The 27,242-nt window shown below is 56.7% G+C and overlaps 1 protein-coding gene across 1 annotated transcript in view; it reads right to left on the bottom strand.

The window, feature by feature from the left end:
• Window positions 1-667: 667 nt before the first annotated feature.
• The window catches only part of P2RX3 (purinergic receptor P2X 3), a 32,850-nt gene continuing 6,275 nt past the window's right edge, over window positions 668-27,242 (bottom strand). Inside the window, exons 2-12 of the mRNA XM_068988977.1 lie at window positions 24,845-24,980; window positions 23,233-23,304; window positions 23,012-23,075; window positions 22,056-22,149; window positions 21,756-21,833; window positions 20,851-20,992; window positions 20,009-20,145; window positions 2,090-2,183; window positions 1,772-1,837; window positions 1,149-1,226; window positions 668-781 (exon numbers count right to left, since the gene is read on the bottom strand). Coding sequence (XP_068845078.1) covers window positions 668-781; window positions 1,149-1,226; window positions 1,772-1,837; window positions 2,090-2,183; window positions 20,009-20,145; window positions 20,851-20,992; window positions 21,756-21,833; window positions 22,056-22,149; window positions 23,012-23,075; window positions 23,233-23,304; window positions 24,845-24,980 — 1,075 coding nt within the window. The remainder of the gene's footprint in view (window positions 782-1,148; window positions 1,227-1,771; window positions 1,838-2,089; window positions 2,184-20,008; window positions 20,146-20,850; window positions 20,993-21,755; window positions 21,834-22,055; window positions 22,150-23,011; window positions 23,076-23,232; window positions 23,305-24,844; window positions 24,981-27,242) is intronic.

The raw sequence follows: 27,242 nt of genomic DNA, 5'->3' as shown, positions 1-27,242 counted from the left end.
GAAAGGGACCCTACACCCCCGTCTGACATGGGGCCTGCCTGAGCTCCTGGGGACTGCAAGGGCCGCGCTCCTAAGGAAGTGGAAACGGACCGTGGCCAAGGTCCGGGAGGCTGAAGGGGAAGGGCAGATGCCTCCGGGTGTGCCCCGTCTCCTGGTGGGCAGGGGGTGATGGAGTGAGTCAGATCCGGGTCCAAATCCCAGCCCTCTCGATTCCTGGCTGTGTGTCCCGGGGCAAACGACTCAGCCTCTCTGAGTCTCCATTTATCTTCAGAAAAGGGAACCTAATATCTACCTCACAGGACTATTCTAAGGAGTAAATGAGCTAACACGTGCGAAGGTGCCTGGCCCTTGCTGGGCTCCTGTGGCTCACGGTTATTCCTATTTTTATCTCTTACTTTTTGGAAGGGGGACGGCCAGGTACCACCGCCCTGGGGTCTGGGGAAGCAGAAGGGGGTGGGGCAGGGGGTGCAGGTGAGATGGGGGTCTTCGTGGGAGCAGGCCCCGTCTGCAGGGTGGCGGGGCGGTCAGACCCAGGCCTTGGCTGTGGCCCCTGTGGGTGAGCAGCAGAGATGAGAGCCGTTCCCCCTCCCGTCCCCCGGTGCCCCTCGGGGTCTCCCGTCGGGAGGCTGGGCGCCCTGGGCTGAGCGTGCGGCCGGCGGGAGAGGCCTTAGTGGCCGATAGAGTAGGCGCCCGAGTCCGTGGACTGCTTCTCCTCCGTGGTCTGGTCGCCGGTGTCCCGGGGGTGGGCAGAGGCTGGGACCCTCAGCGTCGTCTCACTCACCTGCAGGCAGAAGGGCTGGCGAGAGTGGGCTCCGACCACGGGTGGGGTCCTCCCGTGGGCCCCCGTGTGGCCGACTCAGCTGTCGCGGCTCATGGCCGGGTCCGGGGGGAGCGAGGGCAGATGGGTGTGACCCCAAGAGTCTTCCCATGCAGCTAAAGGGCAAAGCGAACCCCGAGGCAAGCCGCAGCAGGGTCTGCCCACCCCCGAGGGACGACGAGCCGGTGGGGATGCTGAGAGCAATGACCACACCCCGCGCTCGGCCAAGGCCTGCCCGTGGGACACCCGACGTGCGCTGAGGCCCAGTGAACTCCCCTTCGTGGACCCAGGAGAGTCCAGGGTCCAGCTCCCCCCGCCCCCCACCACTCACCTCCTCGAACTTCCTGGCCTTGTACTGGTCGGCCCCCTTGAGGAAGTTCAGCAGGATGATGTCGCAGAGGACGGTGCCCTGGAGGGACAGCGGGCGGCCCTGAGCGCGGCGGCAGGCCGGGGCAGCGCTGGGGGGAGCAGGACTGCCCCAGAGGTGGGGCGTGCCCTCCAGAGCTGCCCGGCTGACCTTCCTTCAGGAAAACGCCCGAGGGCTTTGCTCTGTCTCTGGGACCCACCTCCGCAGCTCCGGGGGGTGGGCCTCCCTGAAATGCACGGGGAGAAGCCGAGGGAATGCGGGGGCGGGGGTGGGGGGGAGGGATGGGCGGCGTGTGCCCGACCCCGGGGAGCAGGGCTCTGCGCCTGCTCGGCTCTCAGGTCTGGGAACCCTGGGGTCTCCAGCAACCACCCCAAACTCCGCGACCTTCACGGTGATGGGGAACTCCGACTTGGTAACAGGGGTGGGGGCGCTGGCCACGTGGGTGTCAGGACAGGAGGTGCTGACCCAGCACGGAGGGGATGGCTCCAGGCAGGAAAGGTGCCCCCTCTTCTCCAGGCTGGCCTGCTCCCCACCCACTGCCCACCCTGCGCCCCGGGCGTGACCGAGCCTGGAGGGCCCGCACTCACCACTCCCACCGAGGTGAAGGCCGCCACGGAGCTGATGATGGTGGGGATGATGTTGAACTTGCCAGCCTGGAGCACGAAGACCAAGGTGAGTGCGCAGGGCGCCCAGCAGGGCCGGGTGAGGCCTGAGGCTTAACTTGGACTCCCAGCCAGGGCGGCCGTGGAGCCAGAAGGCTTCTCGGGGGACCAGTGGGCGCCCCCCACCCCCACCGCGCTGCGGAAAGGTGACCAGCGAGGGTCTCTGGACGAGTCAGCGGCAGGCCCCGTCCCCGAGGCCCGGAAGGGGCCTGGGTGTCGCCCCGCCCCCGGCCCAGAACTCACGTCCCCGTACACCAGCACGTCGAAGCGGATGCCGAAAGCCTTCAGCAGGGTGCGGTACTCACTGCCGTTGTCCATCTTGTAGTACTTGGCGAACCTGGAGGCCAGAGGGGAAGGCGCAGGCCCGCTGCGGGCTCCTGTCTCTCCTGCTTGAACCCTCAGGGTCCCCCAGAGCCCTGCAGCCCTCGTTCACCGCCCAGCCCTGCCTGACGGTGGGGCGGGACTCCCGCCCCGGTCCTCCCCGTGTGTTCAGCTGGCCACCTGCACAGCCAAAACCTGGAGGGTTTGTTAAGGAGGCAGATTTCCAGGCCCGGCCCTGAACCCAGAGACTCAGCAGCTCAGGACTAGGTCCCGGGAGGCTGCCGTCTAAATTACTCCTCTAAGTGAGTCTGACGCGGAGGACGGTGTGAGCCACGCTGGACTCCAGGCTTCCACCGCTCTCTTTCTCTGGGAGTCCTCTCCCAGACAGGTGTGCCCCTTGCCATGGGCGTCTCGGCCCGCTTGGATTCAAAGCCTGCTTCTGCCACTTGCCAGCCGCCCAACTTGGGACAGTCACTTAACCTCTCTGAGAGTCGATTCCTTCATCTGTGAGTGAGCATAATACGGAAGTCCTGCTACGAAAACAGTGAAGTCACACGTGTCAGGGGCTGAGAACAAGGTCTGGAACAAAGCAAGCCCTGAGAGGGGCTCCCTGGTGCCGACACTGTGAAGGAATACACTGATTCCAAAAGTGCTTTGTAGAGCGGCTTTAAAAAGTGCTTTTAGGAACTTCTCTCAGGGTCCACTGGTTGGGACTTTGTGCTTCCAATACAAGGGGACGCAGGTTTGAACCCTGGTCAGGGAACTAAGGTCCCTCATGACACAAGGCGTGGCTGAGACGATGATGATGATAATAATAAATGCTTTCAGACACTGCATCTCACAAGCCAGTGGGATAAGGGTGTGACTGGCTCTAGGGGCTAATGACGGGTCCAGGGTGACTCACCTGGCCAAGACCTAGTGCCGGATCGGCACACCCCCACCCCGCCGTTCAAGAACTCGCTCTCTGAGCTTTCTCTGCCGTGTGCCTGGAACCACGCGGAAGACCGATCAGAGTGATCACGTTTCACTCTCACTGAACACAGTGAGGTGGGTGTCATGCCATTTGGGGATGCCTGTGGTGGTGACGGGGTCTACCTGCCGGCTCACAGTCAGCAAGGACTCGGATTGCACTTGTCCTTCGGCTTTTAAAGCCAGCACGTTTCCTCTACGTGGCTGTGCCCATTATGGGTGAAACTGACTCTGTGTATACATGTGCGTGTATGTATGTGCTCAGTTGTGTGTGTGTGTGTGTGTGCGCGTGTGTATGTATGTGCCCAGTCGTGGCTGACTCTTTGTGACTCCGTGGACTGCAGCCCGCCAGGCTCCTCCATCCATGGGATTCTCCAGGCAAGAATACTGGAGTGGGTTGCCATTCCCTTCTCCAATGCATGAAAGTGAAAAGTCAAAGTGAAGTCGCTCAGTCGTGTCCGACTCTTAGTGACCCCATGGACTGCAGCCCACCAGGCTACTCTGTCCATGGGATTTTCCAGGCAAGAGCACTGGAGTGGGGTGCAGGGTAATCTTTTTTGGCTACTGCCCCAAAGCGGTAACACAGTCTCCCACTGTCAGCATCCCAGGAAGAGGATTTGGATTCGGTGAGTCCCCACCGAGAAGGGACACGGAGAGCTTTGCAACTGTCTGGGGTCCACACCGGTCTTTTTATCGGGCACCTCCCTTTCAGCATTTCCAGTCCCCAGGGGCTCCCAGGCCCATCCTGGGCCTCTCCCAGAACAGAGGACAGCTGAGAAACTCACTCCCTGGAAGTGTCCAGCGACTGACACAACACCCCTCCCAGGGATGTTTGCTTTCCAAACTGTCCAGCGGGGAAAATGGAAGTGCTGAGCCCGAGGGGACAGATAAGGGAAGGATCACGGCGGAGAGGAGGTCACCGTTGGCGTGTGGGGGGAGAGCCACCTTAAATCGTAAATGTCAGCTCCTGTCACGGCTGGCCGGGTGGCTTCCCATGTGGCTCATCGGTCAAGAACACTCCTGCCAGTGCAGGAGACTCGACTTCAGTCCCTGGGTCGGGAAGATCCCCTGGAGGAAGAGCTAGCAACCTGCTCCAGTGTTCTTGCCTGGGAAATTCCATGGACTGAGGAGCCTGGTGGGGTACAGTCCGTGTGATCGCGAAGAGTCAGACACCACTGAGGGATGCAGCCAGCATGCCCGTCAGCTCTGGGAACTCCGGGGTCAGGCAGAAACGAGCTTAAATCCTGGTTCCACCACCACAGGCTGCAGGTGTGGGCTCTTTCCTCAGACTCAGCCCCTGGGGTTTCACTTCTGGCGTCTATAACCCAGGGGTGCTGAGGCCTCCTCCGCAGGTCAGTGAGAGGGGTGACCCCGAGCCCACCCTCCGAGGCGGGCGTGCTCCTGATCTCCATGTTGGACGTCCTCTCTGTCCTTCTCTGCAGAGACCACTCCCGCCCAGCCCCCTGCCCTTGGGTCGGGCTGGTCCAGCCAGTGGGAGGCGCCCGCCGGTGGCCAGAGGGTGAAGGGAAGACAGGCAGGGTGCTTTTTGTCTCCCGGCTCCTCTGCGGGGCCTCTAACCAGGCTGGCCTCCCACCTGAGGCCCAGAGCCCGCAGGGTAGCCTGCCCACCTCTGCAAAGAGTGCCTCCGTCTAGTCGCCCCTTTTGAGACCCTTGACTGTTACCTCCTGGGACTCCGGCCCTCCCCTTCCCCACTTTACAAGCTGGAAGCTTGGGCCTGGAGAGCTTTGTCTGGGTCAGGAGGGCGCATTGAAGGAGGGGACCCATCTTCGGTTTCTGCCTGTGCCCAAGGGAAGCACCTGTTCGCCGACAGAGGCCTTGGAAAGGCTGGAAAGGGTTCGGGGAGAAAACAGTCTCTGGGGAGGCTGACCCGGGCATGTGTTTCCTGCAGGGGCTCTGCAGCTAGAGGGAGAGGCTGGGGAGACAGAAGGGTCCTCCTGACAGTGAGACCAGAGGTAGAACAAACCCAGGCCTGGGAAGGAGGCTGCGAGAAGGGCAGCCACTTAACCCCAAGGGCAAAGCCTCGGTGGGGGAGTTCCCTGGCCGGCCAGTGGTTAGGACTTGGTGCGTTCACTGCTGGGACCCAGGTTCAATCCCTGGTCAGGGAACTAAGATCCTGCAAAATGTGCAGTGTGGCCGAAAAGGAAAAAAAAAAAAAAAAGATTTGGAGGACAAGGAAATACGGCAGCAGCTACCTCATCCTCACAAGTACGGTGAGCAGGGGAACCTCCCTGGTCGCCCTCCCTGGTGGAACCTCACTGGGAGGCAGTGAGTCCGCGCTCCCAGTGCAGGGCCCGGGGCTCCATCCTCGGGCAGGGAACTGTGTCCTGCACGCCACCCGTAGACCTGGTGCAGTCGGATAAAGAGACATGTAAAAGAAAGTCAGGGTCAGTGTGGTGTGGGGGGAGGCGGCAGAGAGCTTTACAGAGCGAGGCAAAGAGCCCCAGCCTGGAAGCGCGCCAGCTGTAAGAGAATAGGGCGAACGCCAGAAAGGAAATCATTTCTGTAAAAATGAAGAGGCCCCAGGACCTAATTCTGCCGGCAGGCCTCGCGGGAGAGTTCAGGAAGTTTGCAGAAGAAGGGTCTGGTGTGGGCAGAAGGCTCCAGAAAGTCCTCGCTGTGGCTTTCTCAGGCTGGCCCAAGGCAACGTATGAACCGTCTCCATCTCCACACCCACATTCACAGAATTCAGCAGAAAAATACGCACATCTCTAGAGCTTCTCGGGAAATCTCAAGAACGCAGCGTTGGCCCATTTTGCAGATGGAGAGACAGCCGACAAGGTCGCTCCCCTGAACTGGGATTCCGAGGCACGCTCACAACCCCTCAGTCTGTGCCTTCAGCCAGAGCTCTCCTGCCTCTGGGCGCTAAGTGGCCGCAATCACTCTTGTGTTCTTTCCTTTCTTTCTCTGGGAAGGACACAGCACCGGATCGGGAAGCCCTTCTGTGCTCCGCGTTCTGTCTCAGGTCACTGGAGCGCTCAGGGCCCTTGTCTGGAATACCCGGCAGCTGAGGGCTGGGGATGGGGCGGGCGGGCGGAGGGGTCACAGACGCGCAGGGCCGAGGCCGGGACGCGCTCCTGAGGTCTGCGTCCCTGGCTCCCGGCCGCAGCCATGGGGAACGCTCTGACATGGGCTCGGAGAACAAGAAGTCGGTATCCTGGGTACCGCCGCCCGGAGCGGGGCTGGCTAAATTTATCTTGGGAAGGAATGTGAAGAGAACAGAGAGAAGAACCAAAGCGGGCTTGGTTCCCCTCCAGCACCTGCCTTCCAAGAGGCAATAAGCACGCTCAGATCATTATCTCGCCGCCCACACGCCCTCGGTGGAGGCTTGGCAGGGGGACGGGTTCTCCTCCCGGGAGGGCGGGAGGAGGAACGGCTTTCGGCTTGGGGGTGAGGGGGAGGCCCCGGCTGCAAACGCGGCCTGACTTCTGCACGCGGGTGTGGCTGCAGTAGGGGTGGGGGGCGGATCACAGAATCTGGCCCCACCCTGCGGCAGAGACAGGTTCCGTGGGCACCAGGCTCGGGGCTATCTTCTGCCTTGGCACCCAGCTGGACCGGGTTTCCCAGCCCCATCGCCTTTACCTGGGCCCCCGGGACCACTTCTTGTCAACAGAAAGTGAAGGGAAGTGAGGGCTGTTACCACTGGGCTGGGGTGTGTGAGAGCTCTGTGCCTTCCTCATCCTTCCCAGCCTCACGGCTGGGTGCTCAGGAGCCAGGGGAGAGCTCAGGCCCCAGAGGAGGCTGACCCATGGGTGGCAGGACCCCCAGAGGACTTCACACAGCTCTCCACCCACCCTGACCCACAGGGCATGGCGCCTTGAGCAAGGCGTAAGCCTCTGCTGAGCCACTGAGCTACAGGGGCAATTTGTTACGGCAGCTGGCAGTACTTATCCTGACTACTACAAACCCCTCCCTCATAGCTCAGTCACTGGGAAAGAATCTGCCTGCCTTGCAGGAGACCCGGATTCAGTTCCTGAGTCAGGAAGGTGCCCTGGAGAAGGAAATGGCAGCCCACTCCAGAATTCTTGCCTGGAGAACCCCATGGACCGAGGAGCCTGGTGGGCTACAGTTCACGGGGTCGCAAGAGTAGGTCACGACTTAGCGACTAAGCCGCCACCATTACGGCACAGCTCAGACGACTGAGGCTCAGAGGAAAGAAGGATTTGTAGAAGAACAAGGAATGAGCTGACACTGGGGAGTCATTCAAGGTTTCAGAGAGGGCGAATCCCAAGGACACCACACTGCCGAGAACACACCTTCTTAGGAAGCCCGGGAGACTGACATGTGGTTCCACGGCTGTCGTTGACCAGCTTTTTGACCCTGGGTGAGTTTCTCTACCTCTCTGAGCTTTTTGCTTCGGTCAATAAGTGAGAGTAAAAAGAGCTGCAGGAAGGAAGGTGATGGGATGGTGCTCAGATATGTACCGTGAGTGCTCAAGGCATGTCTGTTTCCTCATCCTGAGAACGGGGCAAAGTGAAAGCACAGAATCGAGAGGACTTCCCAGTGCTCCAGTGGCCAAGATTTCGTGCCCCCAGTGCGGGGGGGCCAGGATTCAACCCCTGGTCAGGGAGAACTCTAGGTCCCACATGCCGAACGAAGAGGTCACATGCCGCACCTTAGGATCCCACGTGGCACAGCTGAGACCCAGAGCGGCTGGATGAGTAAATAACGAATGAAATAAACATTTACAAAGAGCATAGGTGAGCCACGAGGCGTCCAAAGGAGGACCCCAGCCACCTCACTGAAAAAGGAGAAGGGCATGGGGTTCCCTGGTGGCCCAGTGGTTCAGACTAGGCGCTTTCACTGCCACAGGCCTGGGGTTTGGCCCCTGGTTGGGAACCAAGACCCCACAAGCCGTGTGATGCGGCCAACAGATAAATAAGCAGAGAAGTAAACGGAAGGGCTGAGCTACCCCGAACCTGCGTGCAGGCCAAGTCACCAGTCGTGTCCGACTCTCTGTGACCTCACAGACTGTAGCCCACCAGGCTCCTCTGTCTGTGGGATCCTCCAAGCAAGGATACTGGAGTGGGTTGCCGTGCCCTCCTCCAGGGGAATCTTCCCAACCCTGGGATCAAACCTGCGTCTCTCATGTCTCCTTCACTGCAGGCAGATTCTCTACCACTGGCGCCACCCAGGAAGCCCCACCCTGTGGCTGAGCCCTGACTTTCCCCAAGTCCTCTGATTCCTGCCTCTCTGGCTCTGGTCCTCTTGGCTAGAAATGAGGCCAGTGAGGACGGCATCTGCATTCAGCTCCTCGGCCTGGAATGCCAAGCCCCAGGTCTGCAGTCCCAGCCTCACCCTCAGAGGCCCCTCACCGCCCGCACAGCACGCGGCCCACGTTCTGGACCCCCTGAACACTCTCCGTGCACGCTGATTTCTGTGCCTCTGCCCCTGATGCCCCTTCTCCTCCCTTTCCCCACTGCACAGACTCCTATTCATCCTGCGGGGCCCAGCTCCAAGGCCTGTCACTTCTACTCCCCACAGTTCTCCAGAGCTCCCTGCTCCATGCCAGGCGTGGTGCTAGGCACTGCTGACGCCCTGGCAAGCTCTGCTCTCGGATGAGGAAGGGAAACAGGAACAAGCCGCGCAGACCCACACTCAGGGAAAAGTGGATGCCAGAGCACAGGGCATGGAGGCTGGTGGGTCAAGGAAGGCGCCGTGCGAAAGCGACGTGGACGCTGAGACTTGACGCGCCAGGGGCCGAGAGGTAAGAACGGCCGGAGCTGGGCAGCTTTCCTGGCTGAGGGGTCTGCAGGCCCTCTTGAGGGCAAGGATGCTGAGCCCTGAAAAGCTCAGCGACCTGGCAGGTGGAGGACAGAGGGGAAGCGGCCCTGGCTGGTGCACCGCCCCAGGAGCCCGCCTGTGTCTCTCTTCCCACTGCTGAGGCCAGGGGCTACGTGCTTTGGCTCGAAATTGCCCGCGGTGGTGTGTTTACACCACGGAAATCGGCAAGCACTGCAGATCAGTGCTCTTTTCTTTTCCCCCAGCGTGCTGGCTTCCACAGGTGGCTCTAGCGGTAGAGAACCCGCCTGCCAATGCAGGAGACGTAAGAGATGCGGGTTTGCTCCCTGGGTCGGGACGATCCCCTGGAGAAGGGCATGGCAACCCACTCTAGTATTCTTGCCTGGAGAATCCCAGGGACAGAGGAGCCTGGCGGGCTACGGTCCATAAGGTCACAGAGTCCAACACGACAGACGCAACTTAGCACGCACACAGGCTGGCTTACAAGCGCAGCACTGAGGCTGAAACGCCCCTTCGGGCTGCCTTTCCTGTCTCTGCTGGGATCCAGGCCTCTGCTCCACTATCTGCCACCCCAGACTGTAGCTAACAATTAGGACTATCGGGACTTGCCTGGTGGTCCAGTGGGTAAGAAGCTGCTTTGCAATGCAGGGGGCGTGGGTCTGATCTCTGGTCAGAGCAACTAGCCCCACATTGCAGCTCCTGGGCCAGAACGTCACACCTAGAGAGCCCACAGGCCGCAACGAAGATCCCGTGTGCCGTGACGAAGACCCGCCGCGGCCAGATAACACAGAAATAGTTTCTAAAACAATAACCGTTCCGGGCTCCATCCTCTGCACTGACTGGGGGGCCAGGGGTGGGAGCCCTGCGTGTGCTTCTTCACAAACCCCAGCTGAGCCGGCTGTCCCGCCACGCCCCTCGCAGAGACACCTGTTCTGTGCCCACACAGGATGCCCTCAGCACAGGACTGGATCAGACAGTTCTGAGGCCTGACAGTACTGAGAAGTACTGAGAAGCTTGTGCGCGCGCGTGTGTGTGTGTGTGTGTGCATGCGCGCACACGTGCTTCCTCCTGCCTCCAGCAGCAGCAAAGAATGAGCAGGTTACAAGCGTCAATTACCACAATAAATCACTTGTCAGAGGTGCTGCCTCAGGGCAGCGTGGAAGCTTCATTCTCGGGGTAGAGGGGGTACACACCACAGGTCTACAAATAAAGAGCGCATGCTTCAGCAGCCTGAGTCTCCAAAGCCATTCCCCAGACGCCCACACGCACCGAATTGGGCTTAGAGACAGTCCCCTGTAGCCAGCCCATTTCACAGAGGTGGACACTGAGGCCCGCAGAGGGAACGAGGCCTTGCCGAGAAATCACACCGAGTTTTTGCGTCAGGGCCCGAACCACTGCCTGGACCTCCCTCTGCTTTGCCTCTATTTGGTCTTTACTATTCTTGGCTCGCCCCAGCAACAGATCTGTGTGTGTGTAAACATTCTCATTATTTGAGTGCAGGTTTATCATCTCTACTAGATTAAAGATTCCTTGGTTGGGTCTTCCCTGGGGGTCCCATGGCTGGGAGTTGTCCTGCCCACACAGGGGAAGTGGATTTGATCCCTGGTCTAGGAGGATCACACAACCCACAGGGCAGTACGACCACTGAGCCCACCTGCCCTGGAGCCCATGAGACCACTGCAGCGAACAGCCCACTCACCGCAGCAAAGAACCAGTGCGGCCAAGAATAATAAACAGATAAAGTTATCTCAAACCGGGGCTCTGTGACAACCCAGAGGGGCTGGATGAGGAGGGAGGCGGGAGGGGGGTTCAAGAGGAGGGGACGTACGTATACCTATGGCTGATTCACGCTGATGTTTGGCAGAAACCAACCTAATACTGTAAAGCAATTATCCTTCAATTAAAAATAAATAAATTTCTTAAAAAGTTAAAAAAAAATTCCTTGATCCTAGGAACTGGTTGATCTCAGGGACGGGAGAGCCTGGGGGGCTGCTGTCTGTGGGGTTGCACAGAACTGGACACGAGTGAAGCGACTTAGCTGCAGTAGCAGCAGCAGCAGAACAAAAGAAAAAGAAAGGGTATGAGAAAAAAATTTGAAGAGATTATGGTTGAAAATTTCCCCAACATGGAAAAGGAAACAAGTCAATCAAGTCCAAGAGGCACAGAGTGTCACACAGGATAAACCCAAGAAGAAACATGCCAAGACACATGTTAATCAAGCTAACAAAGACTAAAAACACAAAGAAATAACATTAAAGCAGCAAGGGAGAAGCAACAAGTAACATACAAGTGAAACTCCATACGCTTAACAGCGGATCTTTCAGCAGAAACTGCCGGCCAGAAGGGAATGGCAAGATAGATTTAAAGTATTGAAAGGGAAAAAAAAACCACAACCAAGATTACCGTACCCTGCAAGGATCTCATTCAAAATTGATGGAGAAATAAAAAGCTTTTCAGACAAGCAAATGTTAAGCGTTACAACAAATATTAAACAGACTTGTGTAATCAAGAAATACAAAGAAGAAAGGAGGTCTAAAAAATCAACCTCAAACCATTAAGAAAATGGCAATAGAAACACAAATATCAATAGTTACTTTAAACGTAAATGGACTAAATGCTCCAACCAAAAAACACAGACTGGCTGAATGGGTACAAAAACAAGACCCATATACATGCTGTCTACAAGAAACCCACTTCAGACCTAAAGACACATGCAGACTGAAAGTGAGAGGATGGGAAAACATATTTCATGCAAATGGGAAGCAAATGCTGGACCAGCAGTCCTCATGTCAGACAAAATAGGCCTTAAAGGATATCACAAGAGATAAGGAGGATATACACAGTCATCAAGGGATCAATCCAAGAGGAAGACGTAACAATTGCAGATATCTATGCACTGAACACAGGAGCACCTCGATACGTAAGACAGACACAGACAGACAGAGAAGGAGAAACTGGCAGTGACACAGTGATAGCAGGAAGCTCAGCACCCCACTCACAGCAATGGGCTGGTCATCAGGACAGAAAGTTACTAAGGAAACACGGCTTCAATACCCCACTCACACCAATGGGCTGGTCATCAAGACAGAAAGTTACTAAGGAAACACGGCTTCAATGCCCCACTCACAACAATGGGCTGGTCATCAAAACAGAAAGTTACTAAGGAAACACGGCTTCAATGATGCACTAGATGAGCGGGGTCTCAGTGGCACCCCACTCCCGTACTCTTGCCTCGAGAATCCCATGGACGGAGGAGCCTGGTGGGCTGCAGTCCATGGGGTTGCTAGGAGTCAGACACGACTGAGCGACTTCACTTTGCCTTTTCACTTTCATGCACTGGAGAAGGAAATGGCAACCCACTCCAGTGTTCCTGCCTGGAGAATCCCAGGGACGGGGGAGCCTGGTGGGCTGCCTTCTATGGGGTCACACAGAGTCGGACACGACTGAAGCGACTTAGCAGCAGCAGCAGCAGCAAGAACTGGTCCTGCTCTCTCCAGGTCAGCCACAAGCCAGCACATGCTGTAACTGGAGGTGAAAAGAAGGCCGCAAAGCCCTCCTCACTTCAGCCTGGACATCTCCAGTGAGGGGAGGTCCCACGGGTGGGAGCTGCCCAGCTCACCGTGGGGCAGCTCCAGGCCTGAGTGGCTTCCCTTGTGGCTCAGCGGGTAAAGACTCCACCCACAATGTGGGAGACCTGGGTTCGATCCCTGTGTTGGGAAGATCCCCTGGAGAAGGGAAAGGCTCCCCACTCCAGTGTTCTGGCCTGGAGAATTCCATGGACTGTATAGAATATAGTCCATGCAATGAGTTGGACATGACTGAGCGACTTTCATTCACTTCCTTTCACTTCAACCCTGAGTGGCACTTTCCCACGCTGAGCTGATATTTGTAGTCACTAAACTGAATGGAGAAGGGTTTTTTAATCACCACGTACAAATCCCTTGGAAGCTCTCAGACATCTGTTTAGAAATGATCCATCTCCCAAGGAGTGGTGGAAACTCCTTCCCAAAGCAGGGACTTGTAACTGTTAAAACAGCAGGAAAAACAGCAACCAACGTGTGGATCCAGCTGAACCTGCGAGGGAAAACCTGGGCCTGGAATTCGGGTGTCTGAGTGAGGGAGGCGGCATTCTCAGCAAAGCTTCTGCCTGGTGGGAAGTAGTTTTGCCAGTTGAAATATACTTTTACAGTTGATTTTTTTATACTGACGGGAAAATATCTCCTGGCAGACTCCTTGCATGGGGCTGAGGCAACATCCTTCCAGCAGGCAGGGACTCCTCCCCTGTGAGAAGAGTCCCAGGTTACATTGATTGACTCACGTTCTAGGAGCCTAATCGACTGCAAAGGCAGACATTTAAAATATGGTGTGTTGGATCTTTTTTTTTTAAAAAAATTACTATTAATTTATCTTCAACAAGGCAGGGAAAGGTCAATGGACACAGAGCTGGAAGATATACCAGAGAGCCAAGTTACTAGCTGTCTGATCCTGGGAGTGATTTTTTTTTTGGCCTCAGTTTCCTCATCTGTAAAATGGGGGTGACCATACCAGTCCTGCCAGCATGCTTGGGGCTGCGAACATGAGCTCGGGGGTCAGCCTGCCAGAGCTCTGATTCCAGCTCCAGTACTGTTTGCTGCGTAGTCTGGGGGCAGACAGACGCAACCTCTGAGCCTCAGATTTCCAGTTATAAAATCCTCCCTCTTCAGAGTCGATGGGGTAATCCACAAAGGGCACTTGCCAAGTCCCAGGCTCATGAGTAAGTGCCCAGGAGTGTCAGCCAGTAGCCTCTACCCATCCTGCTGGCTGTTGTGCGGGTGGGTACACGAGAGTGGGAAAGGGCGGAATGAACTCAGGATCGCTCTAATTGCCTCGCCTCTCACCATAAGCTAAAGGAAGCAGAGACGAAATCGGAGGAGAGAGAATTCCAACCCATACCCCCGAGCCGAGGGGACCTGCACGTGTTTCTGCAGAAATGATGGAAATGACTGATTTTATCACACTTTCTACGGCTTTTGGAAGGAGAAAAAATCCAGATTGCAGAAAGTGCGATCAAAGCCAAGGGTGCCGTTCGATTCTGTCTCTGTCAATTGGCCCGAGAGCTCGCCGAGTTGCACGTTGCAACATGGAAGTGGAACACACGCCAGATTTCAGAGTTTCATGAAAGCTGCGGTGGGGACGTTTCCAACACCAAACGATCGCTAGAAACACCTACGGCACGGGGAACATCTCGCAGCTGAACAAGTGTTTTCTGTCCCAGACTCTGAGAGAGGAAATCCAAGACCGTGTTGCCTTTCAGTATAGCAGAGCTGTCTTGGGAGCTCTCAGGGGAGGAACGAGAAATCCGATTGTGCAAAACGCACGGTTCTGATTCTGTCATTCCAGCAAGCAGGGTGGGGGTGGGGGGCTATATCCCTGACAGCTGCTGAGTGGCCACAGATCAGGTCCCTGGGTTTGAGGACTCACGTCCTCTTCACTGGGCCGTGTAACCTTGGGCAAGTCTCAGAATCTTCCTGAGCCTTCCTTGGGGGTGAGAGGCAGAGGATGAGCTGTAAATCCTATCAAAAAGCGGTCTGAGAGGGCTCTTCCTACTTAACTCTAGGGGCTCCCAATCTGAGGTCCAGGGATAAGCTTTTCAAGGTCTTCAAAGCCCTGGAATTCTATGCTGTATGAATATAAATGCAGAGAGAGAGAGAAAAAAAAAAGACGGCCTAACAGCCCAGGAGGTTAACTTCCTGTATGAGGAACAGGACCGGGGGAGGGGAGGGTGCTGCCCTGCCGGTCCTCTGGCTTTTGCATTTGCTGTTCCGAGAGCGGACTTCACCTTATTCGTAGAAATCGAGGATCCTGTACAGAAAGAAATCGCCTGCCAAATTGCTCACACGTGTCAATACGTGCATTTTTCTGGGGCAATCAAGGTTTTCATGGGGCGTGGAAGGCTCAGAGGCCTCCAGGAGGCAGGGCAGAGCTGGGACCTCACGGTGGAAAGCTGTCAGGGTTGTGCCGGGTGTCTCTACTGACCCCGCTGCTCCCTGCCTGACCCGCTCCTCCCTGCCTGACCATGCTCCTCCTTACCCGACCCTGCTCCTCCCTAACGGACCCCGCTCCTCCCTAACTGACCACACTCCTCCCTGCCTGACCATGCTCCTCCCTGCCTGACCCCCCGCTCCTCCTTACCCGACCCTTCTCCTCCCTGCCTGACCCCGCTGCTCCCTGCCTGACCCGCTGCTCCCTGCCTGACCATGCTCCTCCTTACCCGACCCTGCTCCTCCCTAACGGACCCCGCTCCTCCCTAACTGACCACACTCCTCCCTGCCTGACCCCGCTCCTCCCTGCCTGACCTGCTCCTCCCTGCCTGACCCCGCCCCTCCTCCTTGCCCGGCCTCACCCTGGGCTGCCCCGGCCTTTGCTTCTCTTGCCTGCTGCTCTGTGTCCCGGGGCCGGGAACGGCTTCCTGCCCTCATCCCTTCAGACCTGGCCCGTCACCAGCGTCCTGCTGCTGCCCCCTCTGTGGACGCTGCACTGTCCTTTGAGGCTCTCCTCTCTGCTTCAAGACAGTCCCTTTACCCAGCTCTCCTCCAGTTGCTCAGCTGGCACGCGCCATCCATTTCCTGCTGAGACCCTGACTGACAGAGGATTTCCAATTCGTCTTTGCACTGTCTCTGCCTAGCCACTCGCACAGACTCACATGTGTTCCCTGACACACTCTCACTCAGCCTCACCGACTCACACAACTGATACACATGCTCACTCACACACATTCATCCCCAAACGCATGCACATACCCGTTCACGGGCAGAAGGACACTCAGTGGCCCCACAGCACTGCCTGCCCGGCCCTCTGGGGGATGCAGTCAGCGCTCTGGTTAAAATCGTGCCCCGCTAAGCCGTGGGGCACCCAACACGCAGAAGCCCTTCTGCTGGGGTGGCTGTCACTTTGCGCACCCTGGAATTGGTAACTCTCGCCAGTTCTTATTTCTTAAATTTTTTTTTATTAATAATTAAAAAAAATCCTTTGGCCATGCGGCGTGGTCTGTGGGCCCTTGGTTTCCCAGCCAGTCTGCTGCGTCGGCAGTGGGGAGTCTTACCCTCTGGGCCTCCAGGGAAGTTGTGCCAGTCCCTATTTTCAGAAATGCTGCACTCTGTCTGGGACTGATGTGGACGAACCCACCCACTGCACATTCTCAAGGTATTTGGAAAGAAGCCTCATGAAAACACTAAGTTAAAATGGCCTTTGGAACCTTACACCACACAGAAGAGACCTGGGAGTAAAAATAAAATCTTTCCACTCAATTTCAGGCAGGGACAGATGGGAACCTTCAGGAGATCTCACAAAGAAAGATTAATTTAGATGGACGGCACCAGGTGCTTTGGGTGGGAGTGGAAGGGAGACGCATGTTGGCTCAATACCAGGTCACCTTTCCAATGACTGGAGCCATCAGTGACAGACAGACCCTGTCTGGGGCTGCATCGCAGAGACTGCCATAGGGACTGGGGGCAAATGACCTCCAAGGCTCCTCCAACGTGCACCTGTGACCTTGGCCTCATCACCTGCCCCTTCGGAGGGTCTACTTCCTTATCCGTTAAATGGCCGCGTTAGTCGAGGTGCCTTCAACAGCTATAAATTCTCTAAGTCTCTGACTTCTGCAGGCAAAGATCTTAAAGATCCTTGGGGTGGGGGCTGGCATTTGGAAAGGAGCTGCAGAAGTAATTAGGGATGGAAACTCGAGTCTCTAGCTGCCTCTGAACGTCTGAGTTTGCAGATTAAAGGAAGGCTGAAGCTTGGCTGAATGATTTCATTCCCTCCAGAGCAAACGGCAACAGCAGGACGTTGGGAAAAAAAAAAAAAAAATCTGGCCTCTTTTGGAGACGAGGAAGCAGATGAATTTGTTTGGGAGACAAAAGACTGGGCCAGGAATGGTGCCTCCAGCAGCAGCAGCTAGTCTTTCAGCCTCCCTGGACCTCAGACTCCTCGTCTTTAAAGGGGGGATGAACGTATTAACTACACTGGCCGCGCGAAAGGTGAATGCGCCCAACCTTCCTGACTGGAGTGGAAAGCAGCCAAGAAAACAGGTTTGCATCCAGGCGCTCACGCTTACTGGCTCTGTGACCTCGAGAGAAGTATTTCACTCGCAAGCCTCTGCTTTCTCATCTGTGAAGTCGGGGGAGGGAAGCTCCTTTGGGCAGGGGGTGAGGAACTTTGAGCAAACGCACATGGGACACTTCACACACTGGCAAGAAGCCTCGTGAGACTCTTCAGAGCAGACACACTGGATGTGCACCGCGGCTGAGCTGAATGAGCCTGGCCGTAACCCTGTTCTCTTCTCTGAGGTTTTGGGTCGGTGGCCAGGAGCCTCCCTGACAGGTGACCTCAGCATAGCATTGGGTGTTCGTGTGGAGCCCGTAGTTTGTGGCAACACGAGGGTAGTGGCTGGCTCCCCCGGGGTGGGGAGTGAGGTTGGGGGGTGCTCTGAGCGGGCAGAGCCAGGGCCACAGAGATGCCCCCTGTGCCCTTACCCTTTTGGGCTCTCTAGAAACTCTTAAACCATAAGGCTCAAATAGAGCATCTTTGCCTCTTCACACTCGAGCCAAAATCACCACGGACGGTGACTGCAACTGTGAAATTAAAAGGCACTTACTCCTTGGTAGAAAAGCTATGACAAGCCTAGACAGTGTGTTAAAAGGCAGAGACATTAATTGGCTGACAAAGGTCCATATCATCAAAGCTATGGTTTTTCCAGTAGTCATGTACGGATGTGAGAGTTGGACCATAAAGAAGGCTGAGCAATGAAGAACTGATGCTTTCGAACTGTGGTGTTGGAGAAGAGTCTTGAGAGTCCCTTGGACTGCAAGGAGATCCAACCAGTCCATCCTAAAGGAAATCAGTCCTGAATATTCTTTGGAAGGACTGATGCTGAAGCTGAAACTCCAATACTCTGGCCACCTGATACAAAGAACTGACTCACTGGAAAAGACCCTGATGCTGGGAAAGATGGAAGGTGGGAGGAGAAGGGGACGACAGAGGATGAGATGGTTGGATGACATCAGCGACTCAATGGACATGAGTTTGAGTAAGCTCTAGGAGTTGGTGATGGACAGGGGGGCCTGGCGTGCTGCAGTCCATGGGGTCACGAAGAGTGGGACACGGCTGAGCGAGTAAACAGAAACAACACTCTAGCCTGGAGGTCTTTGGTGGGAGGGTCAGCTATCTGGGACCCCCACATCTTAGTCTCCCCTAGGCTCCCAGGGATTATGCTCGCAGGGTCCTTAAAGACCCTCTGACCTGTCTCCCCACATATAACCCAGGCTTATTTAGGACCGGTCTTCCCTTGTGGCTCAGCTGGTAAAGAATCTGCCTGAAATCAGGAGACCTGGGAGCAACCCCTGGGTTGGGAAGATCCCCTGGAGAAGGGAAAGGCTACCTACTCCAGTGTAGCCATGGGGTCACAAAGAGTCAGACACGACTGAGCGACTTTCCCTTCACTTATTTAGAACCAGGTCTAACTCACGGCCTGCTGCGCCTAGGGTGGCAGAGGGTATGGGTGCAGTGTATGTGTGGGTGAGCCCACCACAACCAGCTGAAGACTAGAGCTCCAAACCAGCTCTTCTTTGAATGAAAGACTTTCTTCTAAAGCTGTATGAGCCCGAGAGTAGGGGTCTTCTTCCTAGCTCTATTCTTCATGAGCTCTCCTGCCAGATGAGTTAGCTGGAGGGCTGAAGTGGCCAGAGGGAAGTTATGAAGACTTGCATTTTAGATCAAAAGAATTTTTATTAATATGTTACTATTTTAAGCTGCCATACAAATATCCTTTGTATTGATTTCAGTGTGATGTACTGACTGAATAAATATGACAATTTCTGCCAGGGAGCCAAACAGTATTTTTAACCTACTTTAAATTATGTGTTGTTTCCTATGGTTTTTTTTTAAGTTTAAAGTTGATTATAAAGGCACTTTCAATTTTAAAAAATTCTTCTTTCCAGAGAATACACACATATTTTAAACTATTAGTTGTAAAGCTTATTGTTGTTGTTTAGCCTCTAAGTCGTGTCCAACTTTTTGTGACCCCATGGACTGTAGCCTGCCAGGCTCCTCTGTCCATAATGGGGTGGATAACTTTTTTTTTTAAACTACAACAAAAATTTAAAAAGGTAAAATGATTTTTTTTTTTTGCTTATGGATGCCATTATGTCGGATAATACCTTATAACAGAGAAAATTTGAATATATATATAATATAGTTGAAATACATTCTTAATCATATTTTCCCCCTGATTCCTGCCTATTTACCTAATTTAGCCTATTTACAGTATATAACACTGTGTACTTAACCAGGGCCCTGCCAGAAACTTCAGGACCTTACAAAATTAAGGGAAAACTCCCCCAGAGAGCTGAAGTCTTCCACACATTTTCTGATCAGCTCCTCAAGATAATAAGGTTCATAGATAAGGAAATGGGGATGGAAGGCCAAGGGCTTTCCAAGGGCTTTCAGCTAATTCCCAACAGTTCGCCCCAGGTTCTTTTCTTTCCCTTTCTTCAAAATGGGGAGAGGGATCCCTTATGTTTCAAAGCCATTGGGAATGTAAATGAGATGGTATTTAAAGACTGAGTTCTTGTTTGGAAAGTCACTGAAGAGCTAACAGTAACAGTGTAACCACTGCTTGTCACTCAGATGAAATCTCTTGGTTACGGACAGAGACACAAAATTTCCACCTTTTGAGAAGAGGATACCAGCTATTACCCTTGCTTGGTGAAACAAGAAACCTCAGAAAATTCTGGTGCAGGAGACAAATGGGTTGACCCACAGCTTCAGAGCCAGAGGAGCTCAGAATGGGTTCAGAATCACGGAACTGAACGTTTCAGGAGGCCCTGATCTCGGGGCCTAACCGCCAGCTGGGAGCGTGACCTCTCCGCAGGGTCCCTGCCTGTGGTGGTGAGCTTGGAGGACGGCACAGGGTCTCCGAGGGCCCGACGCCTGGAAAGTCCTCCCTGATTTTGAGCTGAAACTCAAGGGGGGAACGTGGCACCTTCTCTTCCTGGGGTGCACTGCGGCCTGATGTGTCAGGGTGCCTGCCTCATTCTTGCAAAGTCCCGGGGGGCAGGGGGTGGGGGTGGCGCTTACCTGAAATTGTAGCCCGGGGAGACACTGCTCTTCTCGGAAACGCCGTCCAGCCGGGTGAAGGAGTATCTGGGGACGCACTGGTCCCAGGCCTTGTCCAGGTCGCACACCCAGCCAATCTTAATGCCCAGGACTCCGCCCTGGATGGGCAAGGGGGCGGACTGAGCCTTCCGATGGAGTGGGGTGGGTCCCAGCGGGGTGCGGTGGGGGGCCCGTGACAAATGGACCGGGGATTTCCTGCCATTCTCCAGGTGGAGGGCAGAGGTCGGGAGAAAGAAGAGGGCTTTGTCACGCGTTGCTTAGTAAAGAAGGGCTGTAGCTGAGGGTCACAGCCCCTGAGCCTCTCTGATTCCTGTTTTCGGCGTCTTTTTCCTCCCCGTGGCGCTGGCTCTTGTCGAGGCCTGCCCTTTAGTTGCGGCATGTGGTCCTAGCTGCCCCACAGCAGGTGGGACCTAAGTTTCCAGAGCAGGGATTGACCTGCTGTCCTGGCATTGTGAGGTGGCCTCTGAACTGCCGGACTACCAGGGATGTCCCTGGGGTGGTTTTTTTGTCGTTGTCTTTAGTTCCTTAGTTCCCATGCAGGGAAGTGACCACTGATCCATCTTCCCGTGGTGTGGGTGCTCCTGGGAGATCGGAGGCCTCTGCCTGCATGCGGAGCATGAAGCCAGGAGCAGGGGAAGGGGGCTGGGGGTGGGCAGGAGTTAGGGAGGCAGGAACATGGTGGGCACAGGTCTGGGGTGCCCCCACCCAAGGCGTGGCCACATTGCGGCTCCTCCCTGGCCCCCAGGACCCCCTCCACTGGAGGGCCCTCTGGGCCCCCAAGGCAAGAGCGGCTGGCTCCTCACCGTTTGGGCCAGCTTGGCAAAATCCTGCCCCGCAAACTTGACCACGTCGCCCACCCGCAGAATGGGGCAGAAGGGGGCTCTGTCGGGGTGGAAGCGGCAGGTCTTCACGTCGGCAGCTGTTAGGTCGGGGAGGAGGTTCCCCCTGGGGAGTGGAGGGGGGTTGACGCGTGGGTTTCCCTCCAGCGTCAGCCCTCTGGATGCTAGCCCCCCTCACCTCCGCCTCGCGCCTTCCCGATGGCCCGCACCGCCACCCTCCTACATGAGGATGGGCGGCCTTATCCTCGGCTCCTCTGCTGTGCTCTGCACGTGGATGCCCACCCAGGAGAGGCTGAACTGGGGCACCACTGGAGAAGGGCTGCCCGAAAGGAAAAGGGACACCCCACCCACATGTGGGCTTGAGGTGGGGAGGAGACGACCCTGCCTTCTTCAGAGGCATCCCCCCGTTCCAGGCCCAGAGTCCACTGTCCCTGCCCCAACCCCCCACTGCTCAGCAAAGCCCCCGTGTGGGCCCTCAGGCCCAGTGCATGAGGATGGCAGAGAAACTGGTCCCAGAGTCCACCCTGAGAAGCGGGGAAGAAGGGGTGTCCCCTTCCTGGGGGTGGGGGTGGGGGGGTGGCTGCGATGCTTCTTGGCTTCGGGAAGGAGCTAGGACTCAATCCTTTGGCCCCCTGATGCGAAGCGCTGACTCATTGGAAAAGACCCTGATGCTGGGAAAGATTGAGGGCAGAAGGAGAAGGGGACAACAGAGGATGAGATGGCTGGATGGCATCACCGACTCAATGGGCATGAGTTTGGGTGAACTCTGGGAGTTGGTGATGGACAGGGAGGCCTGGCGTGCAGTGGTCCAAGCGGTCGCAGAGTCGGACACGACTGAGTGACTGAACCGAACGGGACTGAGGACTCACTTCTCGAAGTTGAAGAGGGGGAAACGGATGCTGTTCTTGATGAAAATAGTGAAATTCTCAGCTTCCATCATGACAGGCCTGCGGGCGAGAGCAGGGCCCAGAGCTTGGGAGGAAGGAGGCGGAACCGGGAGGAGGGACCACCTACCTCTCTGGGAGCACCTCCTGATGGCCACGTGGCCGTGGTGTCTCGGGGTCTGAGGGACAGCGGGGCTGGGGGAGACGCTCCCAAGGGCCCCTTCCCCGCCCCAGGGGTAGACGGGACCAGGGCGCCAGAGGCGCGGAGCGTGCCCAGGCCCTTACGTCTCCACCGTGTCCACCTCCGCTGGGCACCAGCCCTGGATCTCGCAGGTCCGCAGCGCAGAGCTGTAGTTGACGCAGCGGCCGGTGAGGATCCCTGCGCGGGTGGAGCCGCGATCGCTGGGTGCACGCTCGGCCCTTCACCCCTCCCCATCAGGGACGCCCCCCAACACACATAGGGACCCCGCAGGCGGAGGGAGAGGACAGGCCGGGCCAGGGAGGTGGACTGGGGCCCTCGTGTTCCTCAGAGCTCCTCCCGCCTCGCTTCCCCAGCCCTGGACCGGGCCAAACGGAGGGGACGACCTATCCCTCCCGTGTTCCAAGCCCCTTCACGGCAGAGGCCCCTTCACCGCAGGCACTTTCCTGCCTCCCAGCCTTGCTGCCTCTGCTCCTCGCGCCTAGGATGCCCCTCCCGAAGCCTCGCCTGCCAAATCCTGCCCGTCCTTCAGGGCCCATCTCAAATGCCCCTGCCTCTAGGAAGCCGCTCGGGGTGCCCATCAGGAACCAGGGGCTCCCCTGGTGGCTCAGTGGAAAAGCATCTGCCTGCGATGCAGGAGCCACACACCTGGGTCCGATCCCTGGGGTGGGAAGACCCCCCTGGAAGAGGGCACGGCAGCCCATCCCAGTGTTCTTGCCTGGAGAATCCCAAGGACAGAGGAGCCTGGTGGGCTACAGTTTGTGGGGTCGCAGAGCTGGACACGACTGAAGCGACTTAGCAAGCACACGCCAGGAGCCAGTCTGTCTCCCCCCAGCCCCCGCATCCCACTGTGTGTCTGTGATAGCCCTGGCCACCTAGGGCACATCTGTGCGCCCCCCATTCCTGGACTGGCAGCTTGGGGGCAGCCCGTCAGAGCGGGCAGCGCCACCTGGGACCCCTGATTCCCACCCTCTCCCCTGGCAGGGATGTGCTGCCCTCGGGGTCCCGCTGACACAGCGGGGTTGGGAGCGGATAGACTCACCTCCTCCCGGGAAGCGCTCGGGCCCGCACTGGCTGTCCGACACACAGCGGAACTTCTCCTCGCTCTGCCGGGAGACAGGAGCGGGGAGGATCTGTCACCCCGGGGGGGAGTGGGGGGCGCTGGAGGGTGGGGGCTACCACACAGCTCCAGGGACTGGACCCTGGGCCTCTGCTTGCACCCTCAACCCCACGCCTCCCCCAATCACGCTGCCCTGCCCTCACCTCTGGGCAGAAGCCTTGCATCTGGTTTTCTGTGACGATCATCTTGGTGATGATGACAAAGACAGAGGTGCCCTTGGGAGGAGGAGGAGGGAGAGGAAAAATGCAGCACTGCCAATCTGAGACGTGGGCACGACTGTCATCCCCACTGTACAGATGGGGAAACTGAGGCTTACTCTCATCCCCACTGTACAGATGGGGAAACTGAGGCTTACTCTCATCCCCACTGTACAGATGGAGAGACTGAGGCTTACTCTCATCCCCACTGTACAGATGGGGAAACTGAGGCTTACTCTCATCCCCACTGTACAGATGAGGAAATGGAGGCTTACTCTCATCCCCACTGTACAGATGAGGAAACGGAGGCTTACTCTCATCCCCACTGTACAGATGGAGAGACTGAGGCTTACTCTCATCCCCACTGTACAGATGAGGAGACTGAGGCTTACTCTCATCCCCACTGTACAGATGGAGAGACTGAGGCTTACTCTCATCCCCACTGTACAGATGAGGAAACGGAGGCTTACCCTTATCCCCACTGTACAGATGAGGAAACTGGGGCTTACCCTTATCCCCACTGTACAGATGAGGAAACTGGGGCTTACTCTCATCCCCACTGTACAGATGGGGAGACTGAGGCTTACTCTCATCCCCACTGTACAGATGGAGAGACTGAGGCTTACTCTCATCCCCACTGTACAGATGGAGAGACTGAGGCTTACTCTCATCCCCACTGTACAGATGGGGAGACTGAGGCTTACCCTCATCCTCACTGTACAGATGAGGAAACTGAGTCTTACCTTTATCCCCACTGTACAGATGGAGAGACTGAGGCTTACTCTCATCCCCACTGTACAGATGAGGAAACTGAGGCTTACTCTCATCCCCACTGTACAGATGAGGAAACTGAGGCTTACCCACTGTACAGATGAGGAGATGGAGGCTTACCCTTATTCTCACTGTACAGATGGGGAAATGGAGACTTACCCTTATCCCCACTGTACAGATGGGGAAACAGAGACTTACCCTTATCCCCACTGTACAGATGGGGAAACGGAGGCTTACTCTTATCCCCACTGTACAGATGAGGAAACTGAGGTTTACTCTTATCCCTACTGTACAGATGGGGAAACTGAGGCTTACTCTTATCCCCACTGTACAGATGGGGAAACTGAGGCTGACATCCCCACTGTACAGATGGGGAAACTGAGGCTGTTATCCTCACTGTACAGATGAGGAGACGGAGGGTTGGATCCACAGATCTGGCCGAGATCATGGAGCTAACAAAAGGCGGAGGTGGGGTCCAAGCCAAGCTCTTTCCAGATATCCTCCCGGCCCTTCTTGCTCCCCGCAGGGTGTTGTCCTTGATTTCAGGACAGGTGGTAGCAGAGCAAGGGAGAAATCCAGCTCCCTGACACCAGTGCTGCCCAGCAAAGCGGGAAGGCAGGCCTACGCCCCCAGCACCTCCCAGCTGCTGGGGAAGGGGTCCCCCGGATCCCTGACGCCATGGCACCTGGTCTGGGACTCCCACCAGCGCTCCTTGCCTCGGCCCCTCCCCACCAACCTACCCAGCATCGGGGCGCCCACAGGGTCCCGGCTGGGCAGAGGGAGGTACCTGGGGTGGGGTCACGTAGTCAGACACATCCATGACTCGGTTGGCATAGCGTCCGAAGCCCTTGACCTTGGTCACCACCGAGGACTCGATGGCTGTGTCCCGCACCTGGTACGCCTTCTCGTGCAGGAAAACCCACCTGGCCGGGGCGCGGGGGTGGAGAGCAACAGAGGAGGGCAAGGCCCTCAGACAGAGACTGGGAGAGCCGCTTTCTGTCCGTCTCCAGAGGGCACGGGGTGCCTGGGCTGCAGGCCTGCGCCAGCCCGGGGTTGGCCTAGAGTTTCTCCCCCTTTCTGCACTTCCCTCCTGAAGAGCCCTTTTAGACTTCCGTTTTTTTCCCCTCCTTGAAATGTTAATACTATAGATGCCATTTATGTACTGTTTGTGGTTTTCTGCCTTTTACGTAGAAAGAGTGAGATGTTTGGACTTCCCTGGAGGTCCAGTGGTTAAGCGTCCGCCTGCCAATGCCGGGACACGGGCTCAATCCCTGGTCCGGGAAGATGCCACGGGCCCTGGGGCAGCTGAGCCCGAGCACAACTACTGCAGCCTGGGTGCTCTGGGGCCTGTCGCTGCCCAAGAAGACCCAGCGACGAGAAGTCCTTGCAGCTCGAGAGGGGCCCCTGCTCTCCGTAACTAGAGAAAGCCCATGTGCAGCAGTGAAGACCGAGACGGACAACAAGTAATTAATTAAAAAAAAATTTTTTTTAAAGAGTAATTTTTTTTTTTAAGTTTGCCAGGAACCAGTTGTCAGCTGTTCTGTCTTGCTCTCTCTGGCGGCATCCCAGAGAGAGGATGCAGAGGGTCATGGGCCTCTGACCCCGGTGCCTCCCAGGCTTTGCTAACGGCTGTATCCTAAGAGCTGGCACACGGTGGGGGTTCAGCGGACAAGCCAACGCAGGCCCTGGGCGCTGGATGAGAAGCACCGGGGAGGACGGCAGGGCCTGCCAGCTCGCGCCTGGCAGGTGACGCGGGTGGCTGGGGAGGGCGGCGGGGCCGCTTATTTCCTGGGTTGTGCTGCCACCCAGTGGGCATTTACCGGTACTGTCGACACGGAGTAAGAAACTATGGTCCTTGTCCCCCAAACACTTGAGCCAAAGAATAAGTTTAATATGGAAGTGAGAAAGCGCAGACACGAAGGGGAAATACTCAAAGGAGACCAAGTAATAATTTAGTAAAGTCCAGGAGCTTCAGTTCCTGCGCAGGGGCTAGAGATAACCCTCTGAGTCCTAATCTTTGAGCTGCCTTGTAGATATGGAAACCGCCCCCCACCAGGTGGAAGAATTTGATTAGGTGGTGAGCAGACTATAGCCTCAAAAACAAAACACAGCAAACCAAACCAACCCTAGAACTGAAGATGAACTGAAAGCAACCGAGACGCCGCCAGTCAGACCACTGATGACCAACTTCAAGACGACAGTCAGAGCTGACGGTGCTGTTTCTGCGTGCAGCTTTGCCCCCTTCAGCCGATAAAAGCTGAAGCTCCCTGATTGTCGGGGTGGGGTGGGCGGTTGGTGGTGTGGGGAGTCTGCCTTTGGAGAGCATCTGGCATCCCCAAACAGAGCAAACTTTCCCTTCCACTGACCTGGCCTCTTTACAGGCTTCTGAGAGGCAAGCAGCTGAGCCTGCTCTCAGTCACGCAGCTCCCCCCGCCCCCCCCCCCCCCCCACACACACAGTGTCAGGGCAGAGAGGGACCACGTGGGTCCGAGAGGATGTCCTGGGCTTCTTCCCTTCCTGCCTCCCTTGCGGGCCCTCCCAGCCTTCTCCAGCAGCAAGGAGGGGCTGCCCCTGGTCCCTTGCTTTCCTCTGGGTTTTGGGGAGGCACCCGCCTTTTCATGGGAAGTCAATCCCCTGCCCTCGGTGCTCAGGCCACTCTTAGCCTCAAGACCACTCGTGAAAGTTCCATCTGCTCCTGACTCCACGTGGGGAGGCGTCTTCACTGTTCTCTGTGCAGATGACAGAGCCTCCTCGAACATGTTTGGAAAACGCTGCGTATGCCCAGCTCTGGAGACACACCGTGACCTCTCAGGGAATCTAGGGGCGCACGTGGGGAACATGGGGTTAGGGTCCCTTCTGATGCTCACCAGGGCGATGTCCGGCGAGGAACCCTATGAGATGAAGATGCGCAGGAGGAATGGAGGCCGTGGAGCAGAGAAGACAAGGCTGGGCGGGGGTGGCTGAGGGCTGGGAGGCGGCTGCAGGCTGAGCCAAAGGGCTTAGAAGCAGGGGCTGGGACTGCAAGCCTGGGAGCTTTCTAACCTCTGGGGTCCCCTGATGTTGGGAGGCACAGAGGGGAGCAGCTCTTGGGTCGGGCTGGGGTTGCAGTGGCTCGTGGGGTCCTACCTATGGGGCTGAACTTTACAGGCGGCTCCTCGTTCGGTTTTCAGTGAGAGGTCTGCACT

This window comes from Capricornis sumatraensis, chromosome 16, assembly GCF_032405125.1.
Source record: "Capricornis sumatraensis isolate serow.1 chromosome 16, serow.2, whole genome shotgun sequence".
NCBI classification, from domain to species: Eukaryota; Metazoa; Chordata; class Mammalia; order Artiodactyla; family Bovidae; genus Capricornis; species Capricornis sumatraensis.
Note: the sequence above shows the minus strand (reverse complement) of the source record. Positions and strands in the feature narration are given on the sequence as shown.